This window comes from Coffea arabica, chromosome 2e (assembly GCF_036785885.1).
Source record: "Coffea arabica cultivar ET-39 chromosome 2e, Coffea Arabica ET-39 HiFi, whole genome shotgun sequence".
In the NCBI taxonomy this organism is placed as follows: Eukaryota; Viridiplantae; Streptophyta; class Magnoliopsida; order Gentianales; family Rubiaceae; genus Coffea; species Coffea arabica.
This window is the reverse complement of record NC_092313.1, coordinates 72,922,790-72,941,533: the sequence shown is the minus strand read 5'-3', so window position 1 is coordinate 72,941,533 and position 18,744 is coordinate 72,922,790. Positions and strand designations below refer to the sequence as shown.

Below are 18,744 nucleotides of genomic sequence, written 5' to 3'. Positions count from 1 at the left end.
TTATGAGGGGGTTATAAATAACTTTTGAAACTATAGGGGGTTATGTGAAAAATAGTTAAACCACATGGGAATAAAGTGTATTTTACCCTTGTAATTATGCGAAATTAATTTGCAATTATTTAGAAGAATAAATTAAACTTTATTAGATGTGGGCATTATAGGGTATTCATTAAATTTTTTACCCTTAAAAAATTACTAAAAGTATCAAATTAGGAGAGGTAAGTGTAATTTTAAAACTTCGAGGGAGCTTAGTGAAATTGCTAAAAATCTCAGGGGAGGCTTCTGAAATTATCCCTTAAAAGGGACCTGACTGGAAGTTGCAGAAATAGAATACGAAAAAGGCACTGGTATTCTTAGTCGGCACATCGTGGTCAAATTAATTAAGCTAATAAACGGATAAAAGTTGTAGGGTTCTCAACCATTTGCAAAGATTGGCTCGACCAATTAATGAACAATTTGAGACCTTCAAACTAATACTATAGGTATGCTTTAGCCCGTGCGACTGTACGTCACTGATTGATTTCAAACTTTTCATGAACAAACTTTTAGCATATTACAGTCAATATGAGTTGGATGTCATTTTCTTTTAGTTTCAACTACCCACTACAAATGCCAGGAATCATTCGAGGGAGGTTACCATTTACCAACATGTTTTTAGATTACTTATTCGTCATGCCAAGCTACATAAAGGTGGTTAGGTATGAATCCAAAGACTAGAAAAAAATACCTTTTGTGAAGAAACTCGTGAAACGTCAAAGCATCTAATTGGACATTGAACTATAATGAAGTCGGCTTTGAAGGGTCCCAAAAGAATAAATAGTGATTATGGATGGAAAACTGAAGTAGATTTATGTGATCACCTAGCATGCAGGGTTTTCAATTGTCATGCATTTGTGCAATTGTTATCATCTTATCTTTCTTTTTTGTCAATAGTTTACATGAATCCAGGAGTAAAGGCAAACATGTGAAATCCTTGACTCGAGATCTCATTAACTTGATTATCTTTTTGGTTTTGATTTTTCTTTTTATTATCAAAAGTTTGGGTGAGTTCACCTCCGATCACCACCGTGGGACAGAACATGCTTCCGAAATCATAAGTCACTTATAGAGATTCTTACATATGACTCATTAACACAGTCCTCGCATTGACAACTGCTTTTGATTTTTTAATGCTTTGGCTTTCGGGTTTGGGTTTAAATTAGAGTGTTAATGCGTATGGAATCACGTTCTATCATCTTATTTGAGCAAATAAGGATACTATCGAGACATTAACACACCAAATTGGGAATTTTCTTCTTAGTTAGAAAAATGAAAAAGTGTAGATATGGAAAGGTTTTGTTTTAGAATTTATCTCTTACCCAATTGTGAATTGGTGATAACCAATTGTCTTTAGCTCACTTTTGTTGATAACCACTAATGCAGAGCTTACCATGTTTGTTCAAAAAAAAAAAAAACATTTGTGTGGTTAATGGAATTTGACGGATGATATTGAACCAATTTATATTAAGCATTCTGAAATGAACTTGTAGGGATACGATTGTAAATGACGAATATCAAGTTTGGTTCAATTTTTCTTTTCTATTCTTTTAACATGTGCTGTATTATATTAGTCATGTACACTCACAATTTACATAGTATTCCAACCGTATACTTTTGTGCATCACTGATTTTTTATTTTTATTATTTTTCTAATCAAAAGTTCGAGAGATTTCGACTCTAGTCACTATTACAAACTAACACACGGCATCTAAAAAAAGAAGTATACGTTACTTAGATTACTTAGAAATCACGATCTCTTTAGACTTTAGAGGAAGTAGTACGTCCATAGCATTACTATTTACGGGAAATTAGACCTCTCTAGTTAAGTTATATTCAGTTCAATCGGCTTAACATAAATTAGTATAAATTTGGGATAATCATTTAATGTAAATTCATACCGTTTTAGTGTAATCGTAAAGTTTAAAATTGTATGAGTTGACAAATTCATGATTACACCAAAATTATGTAAATTTACACCAAAGTAGTTCGAATTTATATTAGTCGAACAGAAATGGACAGAAGTGAACTGGAGGGTGGAGAGCCCGGGATCCCGTTTATACGGGTGGATTGGTTGAGCATAGCTTCTGCTGGCTCTGCATGAGACAATCCCAGAAATTGAATGTTCAGCCCCTAATCTATGCTTATTTTTACAAAGCCAGCAAAATTTAGAACTGTGAATAACGATGATAGTCTAGTTATGATGCCTGCATTTCACGCCTGATCAGTCTTTATATAGTCCAACCACCACAGGCATCAGCAAACTTCGAAATTCTCTTCTTGTTATTCAACTACTGAAGACTTTCAGTCCGCAAGAGAGGTTCTACACTATGACAGAGTTAGTTGCAATAGATGAAGTGGAGTTATCTCACCAACCCACGTCCAGTTTCAGAAGCAACTCAGTCTTGAATGGTGAAAGTGATGAACATATCGATGAAGAATGTGCTTTGCAGTGGGCTGCTATTGAGAGATTGCCAACCTTTGAAAGGATAAGGTCATCTTTGTTTGATGTGAATGATGGAAATGAGGCCAAAACTAATGCAAAAAGGGTGGTTGATGTTACTAAGCTTGGAGCTCAGGAGAGGCATTTGTTCATTGAGAAGCTTATTAGACATATTGAGAACGACAACCTCAAATTGCTGCGGAAAATCAGAAAAAGAATGGACAAGTAAGTGTTCTTCTCTTTTAGTCCAGTTTTCTTCAGATAAAAAAAGAAAACAAGATTACAAAGTTGTTTGGTACATGTCAGAAGCTCATTGTACCAAGATAGGATTCAAAAGGATATGGTGGTTCATATATCCTGAAGTGGCCTCTTCAAATGAAAAAAAAAAAAATTAGCCCAATAAAATTTTTGAAATCAATCAGTAGGCAAAAGTTTCGTTTTTGATTAAAAGTTGTTCATCATCATTATTTAATCGGTTTGACCATTAGCTTATTCTCCAGATGCAAAGGTTTTGCCTCTTGACTAAGAGTTTGTTTTCATTGAATGATTCTTGCAGAGTAGGTGTAAAATTTCCGACAGTGGAAGTAAGATACAAAAATGTAAGCGTTGAGGCAGAGTGTGAAGTTGTATATGGGAAGCCACTCCCTACTCTATGGAATACTATGAAAAGGAGCATTTTGGTAAGCAATTCATGAACTACAGGTTCACAGCTCTCTGCAAGGTTGAAGTTGTACTTAAGTTTGAAGTATTTTGGACTCTGTTTGTCATTTTTTCATTCAGTTCTACTTGAATGAAAAACTCATCGTTGACTAATCATATTGTGTCGTACTATATTTTTGTCTATCTTACTGAGGTTTTGGAGACATTTTTTATTTTTTCCATGCGCACCTCTGTGTTTTGCTTGTATGTCAAATTAAGCAACATATGGATTTCTTGATAATTTCTAGCTACCTAAGGTTTGATATTTATAAGATTTAAGTTGAGTAACTATTGAGTACCGATATCAGACATACTAAACAAACTTAATCGATAATCCCACTATATATAGACATCTTTCTAGTATCTTGTTCTCGTTCTGTCTGCTTTATTAGACTGAAGAGTGCCTCCATGGATTCATGCTTCCTACAGTATCGTTCTTGCTGGTTTTTTTTTTTCTTCTTGCTTATCTCTGCCACTTCCTTTTAATTCAAGGAGCTGTTTATCTTGTTCACTAGGATCTTGCGAGGCTTCCAGGTTTAAAGCCACGAACGTCTAAGATCAGCATCATTGGTGGTGTCAGCGGTGTAATCAAGCCTGGAAGGTATACAAACAATACACTTCCGTAGGTGCTAGTGCATGTCCTACTTTGTTCTTCTAAAGACTGCTTTCTTTTCCCTTAATGCAATCAGTTTCCTTGTGGCGTATTCCTTAGAATAAGATAATTCTTGTTATTGCAGAACAATGCGAGTCAGATAAACATCACGAATACAAATCCAGGCTTAGCTTCAACTACTTTCGGCGATGGTGTTCCTAAGTGTCTCCACATTATTGACTTCCAACAGCAAACTCCTCTTTACCCCAGATAAAATAACTAAAAGTACAGTTATCCCATTATGCCAATGGCTATTCTATAGGAAACCCAAGTCTTTTGCTAGCTTTTGGTAGCACTCTTTTCGCCCCTTACTTTCTCCAACATTTTAAAGTAGTATCAATTACTTAGGCAGTTGAGTGGAACCTCTTTATTTGCCTCAGTTCCTGCAGAAACTAAACTATCCCCAACTGGATAAATCTCAAATACCTCTCGTGGGTTCATAATAGTCAAAAGAATATCTCATACATCAAGTTTGTGCAACAATCCGCCAATTTTCCTTAAACAAGTTAGTTATATAGGAAGACTTAATTTTTGTTTTCTTTTTTGGACTATAGGGGCTTTATTGAGACAGAGTGTTTGTCGGATGACAAGCTTCTGTACCATTAATTCAAATTGGATACCACGTTTCTTAACTTAACAAAGTTAAGGTAAGAGTAGAATTAAAAACCTGCAGTAAAATAGGAAGCAATTTAGATCTTATATCTGTAAACAAAATAAAGCATATATAGGGAAGAAATTAACTTTTTTGAGTTTAAAAGGCTGAGATAAGAAAGTGAATAGTCAATTAAGAACTGTTAGTTTCGGATGTGTGCTGCAGAAAGATGTTAGGTTAAAGAACCTGAGTTGCATTGATAAATTATCCCTGTAGTTTTTGAACTTCATACTCAGTCCATCTCTGGAGTACAATTTTGTCAAATATTTGAATGGTTTCTTACCCCAGTTCAAGCTTTAATATACGACACATTGCCTGTTGTCCATCTCAAGACCTGTTGATCAAAATTAACTTGTTAAATCCACTGCTCTAACGCTTGCACTGATCTAGGCTTATTTCTGATGCAGAATGACTCTACTTCTTGGTCCTCCAGGTTGTGGGAAGACCTCGCTGTTGAAGGCTCTCTCAGGAAATCTTAACAAGTCTCTCAAGGTCTTCTATGCTATGCTTTTCGTAGATGTAATATAGGATACAATTGAAGCTTTGACCACCCTCCTACAAATTACTGAACTAGTAAGAGTTCACATTCGTGGAAAATGGATGACAGACAAGATTAATAATATAGATAACTCCTGTGCATTTGGCTTCTATAGATGGGTATTCCAAGAGCTTCTGTTCAGTAGATTGTTGTGATATCATTCATGGAATTCCTTCAGATTTAGTTTCACAAGCAATTAATTCTCATGGGTTCTCATATTTTGAGGGAGAAATCACTATGGCTTCCTAGGGGCTAGGACCATCCATGTGTCATTGCATGGTTCTTCACATGTCATTTTGTGGTCTTGTCATGTATTTTCCGGTTATTAACAGGTCTCAGGGGAGGTTTCTTACAATGGCTACAAATTAACAGAGCTTGTGCCTCAAAAAACTTCTGCTTATATAAGCCAATATGACTCTCATATCCCTGAAATGACTGTTAGGGAAACACTCGATTTCTCCTCTCGCTGTCAAGGAATTGGAAGAAGAGGAGGTATGGGTTTCAGCACAGCAAAAGTGTCTTTTCATATAAAACATATTGATACAATATGCTAAAAAATAGTATTATTCATGTCTTTCCTCCTCTTAAAGAGATTATGATTGAGCTGAGTCAAAGGGAGAAAGAGGCAGGAGTTCTTCCTGATCCAGATATAGACACCTACATGAAGGTAACCTTTGAATTTGAATTCACAGGATGTTATTCCAACTTAATTCTTTCATGTACTGATTTCTTCTTATAATGAAATCAATGCAACATGACAATTACCTATTGCTATTTACTTGTCCTAATTTAAGTTGGTGTATTAGCATATTGACATGGCCATGATCTTTTGTCTTGGATAACTGGAGAGAGCTACAGATATCAACATGCTATTGTTCCTTTTTATCTTATTAACTATGATCTCTATATTCCTGTACTGGTCAGACTTGGAATTCATTTATGTCCTTTTTTCATAGTTAAAGATGCCTTTCAAGATTTTCATTTTGATTTTTTAACCAAATTCTAGCTAGATGAACGAAAGCTAGACATGATATATATGAGCATCACACTAGTTATACTATGAAGTTTTTCGGTCACATCTTTCTGCAGTTAAATTCTGTACAACATGGTCTCCTATCGAGTCTTTCTCCAGGTTTTCAAGTGCGTTATGCCAGAGATTGAATAACTGAATTCTGGAATCTAAGATGCTGTTCAATCTCAAAAGAATGTTTAACTATCCAATGTGAGAAAGAACTGCATTTCGACCACGATGAAATATTTGCTACTAAACTGCAACTTTTTATTTTTATTTTTATTTTTATTTTTATTGCAGTGGAAATAATCCAGTGAGTCTGCCAGGTTGTTGTGTAATCTTGTAACTAAAAAGAGTCACTCTTGGATTAGAGAACCTGATTGGTTAATTCGACCTTTTTCATTGCACCATTTGCTTTTGCAAACAGCCTGAGTCCTGGTTCCACTTCTTTCAAGTAACTATGTAGCTTTTTGAATTCAGATTTGTTGCACTATTGGTAATAATGACTTTAAATGGAACTTTTGTTTCCTCTATCTCTCTCTCACACACACACATTGTTATGTTCATGGCATATGCTATGCTAACTTCTTGTAAATTCATGATTTGTTCTGTGTTAACTATATCTTATTTGTTCAGGCAATCTCAGTGGAGGGACAAAAGAGAACACTGCAGACAGATTACATTCTAAAAGTATGTCCTTTTCTTTTTAAGAGGCCACCCCCATATTTAGTTGAAAGTTTGACTGCATTTAGGTATATGGTTGCACATTGACAATTATTTCCATTATCAGATACTCGGGCTTGATATCTGTGCCGATACACTTGTTGGAGATGCCCTTAGAAGAGGCATCTCTGGTGGTGAAAAGAAAAGGTTGACAACAGGTAATATTTATCTTCAAACTTTTAAACATGAAAATTTGCCTTTCACGGATTTAGCACAAATCATTTAAATAGCTATAACTTAGCAAATATGAAATGTCAACTGGAAAACAACTAGAAAAGAATTATTCAGCATTGGATTCTATTGTCATAATGCAGGGGAGATGACTGTTGGGCCTCCTAAAACTTTATTTATGGATGAGATATCAAATGGCTTAGATAGTTCGACCACCCATCAGATTATAGCTTGCCTTCAGCATCTAGCACATATTACAAATGCTACGATACTTGTTTCACTTCTCCAGCCAGCTCCAGAAACATTCGATCTATTTGATGACCTCATTTTGATGGCTGAGGGGAAGATTGTATATCACGGACCTACAGACAATGTTCTTGAATTTTTTGAGAGTTGCGGATTTATTTGTCCTGAAAGAAAAGGTGTAGCAGATTTCCTTCAGGAAGTAAGCACATCAAGCTCATATTTACTTTCTCCTTTTTATTTCACATCTAAGCTATTAGTTTTTTTGCAGGTTATTTCAGAAAAAGATCAAGCACAATATTGGAATGGCAGCAAAGAGACTTACAGCTATAGTTCTGTCGATACGTTATCAAGGGCTTTTCAGCAGTCTGACTGTGGGAAAAAGCTTAGCACACTGCTTTCTGCTCCATTTGAGAGTTCCCAGCACAGTAAAGATGCAATTAATCTTAGTGCATATTCTCTTCCTAAATGGACACTCTTTAGAGCTTGTATATCAAGGGAACTTCTTCTGATGAAGAGGAACTATTCGGTTTATGTTCACAGAACTGTCCAGGTTAGCAAAATAGCTTTAGTATTTCATTGTTTTGTAATGGTTTTTAATTTTATGATATATTCTCAGTTTTATATATCATTGTTAACAGACAATTCAAGTAGTCTGCTACTTATCTTTGCAGCTTTTCCTAATTGCCTTTATGACTATGACCCTATTTTTGCGGAGAACAACAGATTTTGATCTTCCTCATGCAAATTATTTTATGGGAGCTCTTTTCTTTTCTCTTATTATGCTTGTGGTTGATGGACTCCCAGAGCTGCCAATGACAGTTGCAAGACTACCAATTTTCTATAAACAGAGAGATTTGTATTTCTACCCAGCTTGGGCATATGCTATTCCATCTGCCATACTAAAGATTCCTATTTCATTGTTGGAAGCTACAGTTTGGACATGCATAACGTACTATGGCATTGGATATTGTCCTGAGATAGGAAGGTAGGTGAGACAGAAGAAGTTTTCTTTTCTGTAGACAGATCCAATACCTGCAATGTCCTTCAGAAGCCATGTTTTTAGCTTTCTCAGTGACATTAAAAGTTTTTCATTACCAATTTTTGAGAGTGGTTGGCCTAAATACATGCTTATACTTCTTGAACCCTTTCATGGTTTTCTTACAAAGCATCAGTCTTTCCCAGGTTCTTCGGCCAGGTAGTTCTATTGTTTGCTGTTCACTTCACATCAATATCCATGTACCGCTTCTTGGCATCTGTCTGTCGCACCATGGTGGCTGCCTCATTCGCTGGTGTCTTGTCAATGTTGTTGCTCTCCATATTTAGTGGCTTTCTAATCCCGAGATGTAAGATTTTTCAATCTTTTTCAACATTTTCTTTCTGTGGTTGATTTTACGATGCAGTGGAATTAAGAAGATGATTTGAATTGTAGCCTCTATGCCAAATTGGATAAAATGGGGATTTTGGTTTTCTCCAATGACATATGGTGAGATTGGTCTTGCCGTAAATGAATTTCTTGCCCCACGATGGCAAAAGGTAATCATGTCTCTTATGTAAGAGGAAATTGCATTGACTTTTTCTGTTATATTAAGCAAAACCATTTTCTGTTGAAGTACTTGATATGGCAAAACGAAGCAACAACTGTTTGGCTAGAATAACTGTTTGCTTAGGGTCATCCATCCATGCCTAGCCATACAAGCAGTCATTTCTCATTTGGTATTTCATTTTATTCTGAAGTAATTGGCATTGTACAATGAGAGAAATTTCATTTACAATACTAGTATATAAGAAAAGATCAATGTTGGGTGGTGCAAAAGATGCAAGTTACTCCAAGATGCTGATAGGAATCCATATTATGTACTATAAATTCAATGAATTTAACAAGCTGCTTGTAATTAGTTCCCTGGAAGATTTCATGGTATTCTGAAACATATAAACCAGAGTACAGGGTGCATGTATGTATTTGAGTATCATTTTCTCAAATTGTATTCAAAGTTTTTTGGCTGCTGATTCTTTTTTTCTTAATTGTTGCTTGTCATCCTTGTGTTCAGATGCTTCCATCAAATACTACAGTGGGAAGAGAAACACTTGAAGCACATGGTTTAAACTTTGACAAACAATTTTTCTGGATTTCAATTGGCGCACTGTTTGGGTTTACAGTGCTTTTCAATATTGGCTTCACCTTGGCCCTAACTTTCTTACCTCGTAAGTTTATCTTCAATAAAGTAAGAGTGAATTCTAAATGATTGCCTAAAAGCACATACTAAAACTTCTTGTTTGCTGAGATGCATTTAGCTGCTGGTACTCGTGCTATTATTTCCGGTGATAAGTTCCCTCGAACACAAAGTAAAAAGTCCACCAGCACATCACATGAGGAAATGTTGAGAAATTCTTCTACTACTATCACAGAATCTCATAAAGGTTGGACTCTTCCAATTTCTTCTATGTTTATGTAATTTTGTTGTCCACTGATTCCATGACCACCTTAACCCTTCTAGCTTTGTCAGGTAATTCCCCTTATTCATTGGTTTCTGTACTAACATCCTCCTTGACTAAAGAGGTTCTCTGATCTCAATTTGCAGGGAAAATAATTTTGCCTTTTGAACCCCTGACTGTTGTATTTCAGGATTTGCAGTATTATGTTGAGATCCCTACGGTAATGATAATCAATTTGGTTGAAATTTGACAATCTTAGGATGTCAAGATCATTTGGGCTAAAATATAAAATGTAACTCTATGTGTACTGTAGGAAGTGAAGGAGCATGGCTACAGAAAGAAAAGGCTTCAGCTTCTTTGTGATATTACAGGCGCACTTAAACCTGGTGTTCTGACAGCACTAATGGGTGTCACTGGAGCTGGAAAAACTACTCTTCTTGATGTACTTTCTGGCAGAAAAACTAGAGGCATTGTTGAAGGAGAAATAATGATTGGAGGGTTCCCCAAATTTCAACAGACATTTGCTCGTATCTCGGGTTACTGTGAGCAAATCGACATACATTCTCCCCAAATTACAATAGAAGAATCAGTTATTTTTTCTGCTTGGCTACGCCTTCATCCTCAGATTAATCCACAAACAAAATTTGTATGGTTCTAACTATAATAAGTTGAAAATTTTTCCGTTCTTTTGTGTTTTTGAACTTATAATTTCACTCTACTGCTAGGATTTCGTGAAAGAAGTGCTTGAGACCATTGAACTTGATAGAATCAAAGATAATTTGGTAGGCATCCCAGGGGTCAGCGGTTTGTCAACAGAGCAGCGCAAGCGGCTAACAATTGCTGTGGAGCTGGTTGCTAACCCATCCATTATTTTCCTAGATGAACCTACGACAGGATTAGATGCAAGAGCAGCTGCTATTGTCATGCGGGCTGTAAAGAATGTGGCTGATACAGGGAGAACAATTGTTTGCACTATCCACCAACCAAGTATTGACATCTTTGAAGCATTTGACGAGGTAAGTAACAAGCAGGGAAGCACATAAATGGGGTTTTGCACTTTTGTGGTTAATCATCTGCTCATCAATGTGCAAAACTAAGAATGGAGTAAAGATATTTTACATAGTAAGACCGTAGCTGCTCAAGTGCCATTTGCTGTTCTCTTGGCTTGGTAGTCAGAAGACGAGAAATTTCATGTCAGTGGTGAAGTTACTGAGCCATAATGACTGAAAATAGGATGTTGATTGTGAACATATGGCTTTTAAGATCCTAGCACAAAGTAATATCGTGGCTAATAAATAGTCTAAAAGTTAAATGACCTGCAATAGGAATTACGAATTATTAGGTCGCTTCTGCTTAACTATGAACACTTTTCTGGTTTGGTACTTTCTGTATATTTTTCGGTCATTACAATTGAAACACATCATCATGATCAGATGCTCTTGACAAATTATCCTAAGAGCCGCCAAGGAAACAAAATTTCCTACTTTACAGTTGAAATGCTTCATTACTACCATCAGTGACCAACATGAATTTGCATTTCTTTCATATTCATTGATGAGCACAACCATGAAGATCTCTTTTAGAAATCAATATCTTAAAAACAAGGATAAATAGTTTACATCTAAGTATCTTCATATGCTAGCGAAATCTTAGCTTTTCTAAATAATTTAAGATGCTTCATCATAAAACTAGTTTCCTACAGTCGATTTTTTTTGGAAGCATTTTCATGTATGTGATTTGAGATGTAAAGAGGTCGGTAGCATTCTTATCTTAATTTTCCGTCAACTTGCAGTTAATTCTTCTGAAATCTGGGGGACGCATGATCTATTATGGACCTCTAGGTTGGAATTCTTGTAAAGTTATTGAATACTTTGAGGTCAGTTTTCAAATGTTGAAGTTGCTGTTATACAAATTTTATTTTTGCAAAATGTAATTTTCCTTTCGAGCTTGTAAAGCTATTACTTCTGTTACCTTAACCATGTAACAGGGTATCCCAGGCGTGCCAAAAATAAGAGATAATTATAATCCGGCTACATGGGTTTTGGAGGTCACTTCTACATCATCAGAAGCTGAACTTGGTGTAGACTTTGCTGAGATATACCAACATTCAGCCTTATATATGTCAGTCCAACGAACAAAAGTTTAAGTCATGTTACTGCCTTTATTGCCTTACTATTAGCCCTATACATAAGAAATAGATTCTTAAAAGATAATATTAACTTGGTCAAAAGTTGTAATTACTCTATTCGTGACATTTTCTGAAGACTGTTGATACTGAGTACCTTAGTTGTGGGAAAAGTTCCCGAGAGGTTTTTTGTCCCACTGCCTCCTAAAAACTATAGCTTGCAATTTTTCTTCAAGGTTTTGGTGTTGAGAAAGGTCTTTTGTGGTGTCCTCTGTAGTTATACATCTTCATAGGTGTTACGACTTGTAGATAGCTATATGGTGGAGTCTGAAAAAAAAATTTCTAGCAACTAAGAATGTGGTTTCCCCCAACCCCCCTTCCCCCAGAAAAACCAGAGGATCTACAGTGGAAAAATGTGGTTTAATTTTGTCTGTTTTTGCTCACAAAGGCATATAATCAACGCCCTATTTTTTTAGTCGACATAAGCTCATTAACATGTCTGTGATCCTTCTGTTTCTTATTGACTGTAGGAATAATAAAGAACTTGTGGCAAGGCTGGGTTCTCCACCTCTTGGGTCTAAAGCTCTGGAATTCCCTACCAGCTTTTCACAAAACATTTGGGGACAATTCAAAGCTTGCCTTTGGAAACAATACTGGTCTTACTGGAGAAGCCCTTCGTACAACTTGATGCGCTTCTTGCACATTTTCGCAGTTTCTATGATTTTCGGGTTTTTGTTCTGGAATCAGGGGCAGAAAATGTAAGTATGTGCTGAATTTACTCAAACAAAGTAATAACATCTGCTGTAGAAATCCCAGAATTCCAAAAGATGGATGTTCTTCCTGCATGGAAGAGATTAATCGGTCCTTTGACAGCATGTACTAGACTCCGTATTTAGCTTCCTCATACAAGTGCATGGCGATTGCATGGTTATAATGCTCGTGTCTGAATGGGATTCTTTGCATTCTGATTGTTAAATTTTGGACCATGCTTTCTAATTGTGTAGTTCGGTGATGTTATTCTTTAAATCATTTTATATATTCTACAGAGAGCTCATGCTGTTGTTTCAACATATCTTCCATGCACAAGTTACAGGGTTCTATCTGTTATAATACAAAGATTTTCCCCTAACATCTTAAAATGTCGATATTGATATTCCTACATACGATAGGGATAATCAGCAAGGCTTATTCAACGCGTTCGGTGCAATGTACCTTGCTGTATTCTTTGGTGGTGTAAATAATTGTTCTTCAGTTATGCCATATGTCAGCACAGAGCGAATAGTTCTTTACCGAGAAAGATTTGCCGGAATGTACACTTCATGGGCTTATGCACTTGCTCAGGTATAAAGAAAAATCCACAGGCCGGGCATGCAAATTTCTATTATTTCACATGCTAATTGAGGCATTGCATTGTGTGTTGCAGATTGTTATAGAGATTCCCTATAGCTTTGTCCAAGCGCTTGAATTTACAGTCATCACATATCCAATGATTGGATATTATTGGTCAGCTTACAAGGTTTTTTGGTACTTCTATTCGATGTTCAATGCCTTATTGTACTTCAACTACATTGGCACGATGATAGTTGCAATGACACCAAGCTTTCAAGTGGCTTCAATCTTGTCATCTGGTTTCTACACGGCAGCCAACCTCTTTGCTGGATACTTGATTCCTCAACCGGTAAGCTATCATCTACTCAGCATGAACTATTTCTAGTTTGCTGGAACTTTATCCACTTCTGCACTTTCATAGACAAGGAATTTTAGATAAAATTGAATGTACCAAAATCTTGTAAAAAACAGTCCAGCATGAGTCATGACCCATACTCTTTCCAAACATCTTTTGCAGCTTTTAAGTTTTGGCCAAATGTTAAGAACTTGATCATCTGATAGCCAAGATTCAATGTTCTTCTAGATAAGCACTTCATGTAGGCCACAATGAGATATAAGTTCTCTAAATTCTTTTTGTACATTCTTTTCTTACTTACAAATTTGTGTTATTTTAACTTGCAGCAAATCCCAAAGTGGTGGATTTGGCTATATTACATAACTCCTACAGCTTGGACATTGAATGGTATGCTTACATCACAATATGGAGATATCCAGAAGGAAATTGATGTGTTCGGAGAAACTAAAACAATAGCAGCTTTTTTAAGAGATTACTATGGGTTTCATCACGATCGATTACCCCTTGTAGCTTTTATATCAATCTTATACCCTTTGACCTTTGCTGTTGTATTTGCTTTTTGTATTCAGAATTTAAACTTCCAGAAGAGGTGATGATCATGTAATAGTCTGTAAAACAGTGGTTTTATAATAATGAATTTGTCATCATAAAAGCAGTTACAAATCCTTTAGTAACAATTTTCCAAGAGTTATTTTCAGTCTGTTGTGAAGGAAGTGTTGAAGGGCCATCAAATGGTCAATCAGAACTCAGAAGGAAGTTGGAATTTCTCCTCTGGTCATTGTTCGTTATCTTTCAACCCCAAAGAAAGAAAAAAAAATCCTTGAAAGGGATAGGGGCAATTTTCACTATGAAGAAGGGAATAAAAGTGGCAGGGTTGCAGTGAAACCGACTTTTATGTGGAAGTAGAAATATTTCTGGGGCAATTCTTTACAAGACAAATTAAACTGCAATTTAAGCATGCTGCCAATTTTAATAGTTTAGGATGCAAATTGCAATCTAAGCATAGTTAAGGGGTGGAAAGTGAAATTAACCCTACAAATATTTCATTTGAAATTGTGCAATGAATTACAAGTTAAACGTAGTTAAGTGCTGTAAGCCTGCAATTAAAAGTTAAGGGGGACAAAATGCAATGTGAGAGTAGTTTGGGGGCATAAAATACAATTAACCCTTTTTGGCCAAAATAATGAAACAAAAATAAAATTAGATATTCAGAGAAAAGAAGACCAAATTACTCAGTCGTTATTGAATTTTTTGAGTAGTTAAGATTTGACCACTCAACTATTAAGAGTATATTTTTACCTACTGAACTATCATATGTGTAAATTTTGGGTCATTCCATTTGATCCATCGTTAATTCTATCAGATCTAACTATTAATAGTATATTTCGTAAATTATGATGACTCTTGGATCCGATAGAGTTAACGGTGAAATTAAACCAAATGGTCCAAAATTTATACTTTTAATAGCTTAGTAGTAAAAAACATATTATTAATAATTGAATGATCAAAACTCGACTATTCAAAAAATTTAGTGACTATTTAGATAATTTGCTCAGAAAAACAAAGTAGGTAAACCGTGGACCCATGGTTCCACTTTACTTTGTGGCCAAATAATACATGACATTTAAAAGCAAAACAATTGAAACTGTGGGAAGTGAGGTGGCCTAATTATTAAATAAGGTTGATAAAAGCCTTATATAAAAAGGTGGGGGCCTCAAGAAAACAAAAGAAGTGGAAGAAGGATAATGCATGCATTTAGTTACTTCCATTATTGAACGCAGAAAACAAAAGAACTGATAATGCATGCATTTAGTTACTTCCATTATTGGACACAGAAAACAAAAGAGCTGGAAGAAGGATCATGCATGCATTTAGTTACTTCCATTATTGCCTTATTGGACACAAAAGCGGGAAAGACAATCAGAAAGAGGAGCATCGTAGATCACACCTAGTGACTACTTCAATGTGATAAAATATCAACGCGAAATCAACTCTGAACTCCGAACTCTGAAGCTGCGTATAACAGAAGGGAGAATATTTTGTGAGAGGATCTACGGGCAAAAGCTATGTAATCTTCTCTTGCACTCTTTCTTCAACCTTGACTTGTTTCTTTCTTGTCCTGACTCCTGATCATATATATGTGTGTGACGGTTAAGAATCCACGAGTTTGAATACCAGACACCTTGGGCTGCATGAATAATTGAATATATATCCTCCGGTTGATTTCATACGGAACCCACCTCTAGATTTTGTAAAGCAGTTGGTGCTGGATGACAGAGTAATAAAATTTACTCTGTTTTCTATCAAAAAAAAAAAAAATTGAATATATGCCCTTTAGTTGAAAGATGGGTTAGTGGATGGCTTTATATTTTCAAATACACTTGACTCTTGAGTCATTTGATCTGGAGGCCTTATTGGATTCAATGAGTCCATGGTATCTAATTATCTATTGTCTAAAAGGGACTGCATTCTAATAAGTGGTCAATAATGGCCTAATTGTAATCAACTTATTTTGAATTTTTGACTCAACCATCTCAATTATAAAAATCTCTCAAAAAAAAAAGTAAAATTTATATCTATTTTGTGTTAATAGTGATGTAGTGTATCCTTGAGAGTGAAGTTATGGATATTGGTTAATTATAAATTGCACCTTGATTAAAATATTTACCATTAATGCTCTGTTCCTTGAACTATCCATTTTTAGCTGTACAAGATTAGAGTTGAAAGCAACTTTCAACGAGTCGGACAGAGTTATGTTCAGAATTGATTTGAAAATTAAAAGGAATGTTTGAACTTGGATTGTGTTTGATAATTTTTTGAAAGAAATTGATCGAGTTTGGCTTGAAATTTTTGATGTACATGAAAAGCTTGGTTTGGCTTATCTTAGTATCGAATCCAAGCACATAAAATCAATACTTGGTTTGGCTTGAAATTGCATGTTGTATTATATAGAGATTTTCACCCTAATTTGTTGCTTTTTTTCCCTTAATTTCTGCTCTCTAATATTCAAGAAATCTATTATGATGAATTACGGATGTGATTAAAATCAATTATGCCTATTCAAGAGATAAGAGTATTATATGTTTGCTATTTTACAAGATAAGCAATATAAGGAAAGGAAAGAAGCTAAGTTAAGGAAGGAGACTTTATGTATATTTTTATGAAATTTACTTGCTTTATGTGTTTCTGAACATATCGAGTCGGACAATGTGAAAATTGTGATTGGATTGTTAATATTTTCGAGTTTGAAGTTATGTTCGGGTTTGGATTGATAGCTAAATAAACAAGTTTGTACGAGTCTGGTTTGAATTGAGTTTAAGTCGAGTACCAAATTGTTTTGTTCGATTTATAGACCTATACAATATCTCAAATTGGAAAGAATAAAGGTGGAAGGGTAGCAGTGAAACTGACTTTCATGTGGAAGAAGAAATATTTATGGGGCAATTCGAGTTTAACTTGAAGTTCTTTACAAGACAGATGAAACTGTAATTTAAGCATGCGGCCAATTTTAATAGTTTAGGATCGATGCAAATTGCAATCTAAGCATAGTTAAGGGGTGGAAAATGAAATTAACCCTGGAAATATTTCATTTTAAATTATGCAATGAATTGCAAGTTAAAGGTAGTTGAGCGCTGCAATTAAAAGTTAAGCAGGGTAAAATGCAATGTGAGAATAGTTTGGGGTGTAAAATACAATTAGCTTTTTTTGGCCAAAAAAATGAAACAAAAATAAAATTAGAGAGTCTGAGAAAAGAAGAGCAAATTACCCCGATAGCTACTATATTTTTTGAATAGTTAAGATTTCACCACTCAACTACTAACAGTATGTTTTTACTCGTTGAACTCTCAAATGTGTAAATTTTGGGTCATTCCGTCTGATTTTATTGTTAATTTTGTCAAATCTAACTATTAATAGTATATTTCATAAATCATGCTAATATGTAGAGTTAACGGTCGAATCAAATGGAATGGTCCAAAATTTATATTTTTGATATTTCAGAAGTAAAAATATACTATTAATAGTTGAGTGACCAAAACTTGACCATTCGAAAAGTTCAGTGGCTATTCAGATAATTTGCTTGAGAAAAGAAAGTAGGCAACCGTTGGCCCATGGTTCCACTTTTCATTGTGCTTAATTAATACATGACATTTAAAAGCCAAACAATTGTAACCGTGGGAAGTGAGGTGGCCTAATTATTAAATAAGATTGATAAAAGCCTTATAAAAAAAAGGAGGGGGCCTCGAGAAAACAAAAGAATGGGAAGGATCGTGCATGCATTTAGTTACTTCCATTATTGGACACAAAAGCGGGAAAGACAATCAGAAAGAGGAGCGTCGCAGATCACACACACCTAGTGACTACACACCGCTTAAACTCTTTAGCAACGTAAACAAAACGGAGAAAATTTTGTGAGTGGATCTACCAGCAAAAGGTGTGTAATCTTCTCTTGCACTCTTTCGTCAACCTTGAGTTGCTTCCGTGTGCGTGTGTGTTTGAGAATCTATGAATTTGAAAACCGAACACCTTGGGCAGCATGAATGTATGTATCCTTTAGTTGAAAGATAGGTTAATGAATTGGCTTTATATTTTACAGAGGCACTTGACTCTTGAGTCATTTGTTCTTTTGGAGACCTTCAAGAAATGTTATGTACACTCTATTTTTTATTATTTACACTCTTACCGTTTGTTTTATCATGTAATCTAATAAATGTATATATATGATTAAAATGATAAGGGGAATGTGATTAACAAAAAGGGGAATGCAAATAACATTTTTCAAGCCTTATTGGGTTGAATGAGTCCATAGTATATCATTATCTATTATCTAAAAGGGGACTGCATTTTAAAAAGTGGTCAATAATGGCCTAATTGTAATCAGCTTATTTTGAATTTCCGATTCAATCATCTTAGTTATAAGAGTCTCTCGAAAACAAGAAAAATTTATATCTATTCTGTATTAATATAGGCTCATGAACCATAGTGATATAGGGAACACTTATGAGTTATGAGCGAAATTAGGGATATTGGTTAATTATAATTTGCACCTGGCATAAAATATTTACCATTAACACTCTGATCCCTAAACTATCCACTTATAGCAGTATAGTTCCTCAAACTTTGATTTCTCGCGAAGTATTTTAGTAACTTGAATTTTCCTTGAATTTTAGTTGGTCATCAAGCAAATTGATAATAATTTCTTTTTAAACCCTTCCTCCTCTCTCCACGCCCTTCTTATCTTCAACTATTAGGTATAGGATTCACTTCATAACAGGAAAAACTCTAATAATCATCCCCTTCCCCTTGCCACTAAACTAATTCCAGTGATTAAA

The 18,744-nt window shown here is 35.2% G+C and overlaps 1 protein-coding gene across 2 annotated transcripts; it reads left to right on the top strand.

Annotated features, from left to right (window-relative positions):
• The first annotated feature begins 1,831 nt into the window (after nt 1–1,831).
• LOC140037070 (pleiotropic drug resistance protein 3-like) lies at nt 1,832–14,077 on the top strand. 2 transcript variants are annotated; one of them, XM_072081008.1, is made up of 24 exons: nt 1,832–2,704; nt 3,036–3,159; nt 3,694–3,779; nt 4,890–4,974; nt 5,353–5,512; nt 5,611–5,687; nt 6,669–6,722; nt 6,823–6,913; nt 7,070–7,371; nt 7,441–7,722; nt 7,844–8,157; nt 8,355–8,515; nt 8,602–8,705; nt 9,221–9,374; nt 9,465–9,590; nt 9,752–9,825; nt 9,919–10,251; nt 10,331–10,621; nt 11,398–11,481; nt 11,593–11,726; nt 12,261–12,488; nt 12,900–13,071; nt 13,154–13,408; nt 13,741–14,077. In XM_072081008.1, exons 1-24 carry the CDS (start codon nt 2,367–2,369, stop codon nt 14,005–14,007), a joined length of 4,296 nt encoding a protein of 1,431 aa, XP_071937109.1. In that variant the 5' UTR covers nt 1,832–2,366; the 3' UTR covers nt 14,008–14,077. The 2 variants fall into 2 exon arrangements, with proteins under 2 accessions (XP_071937109.1, XP_071937110.1); XM_072081009.1 differs by lacking the exons at nt 1,832–2,704; nt 3,036–3,159; nt 3,694–3,779 and adding an exon at nt 3,939–4,055.
• Nucleotides 14,078–18,744: the final 4,667 nt, after the last annotated feature.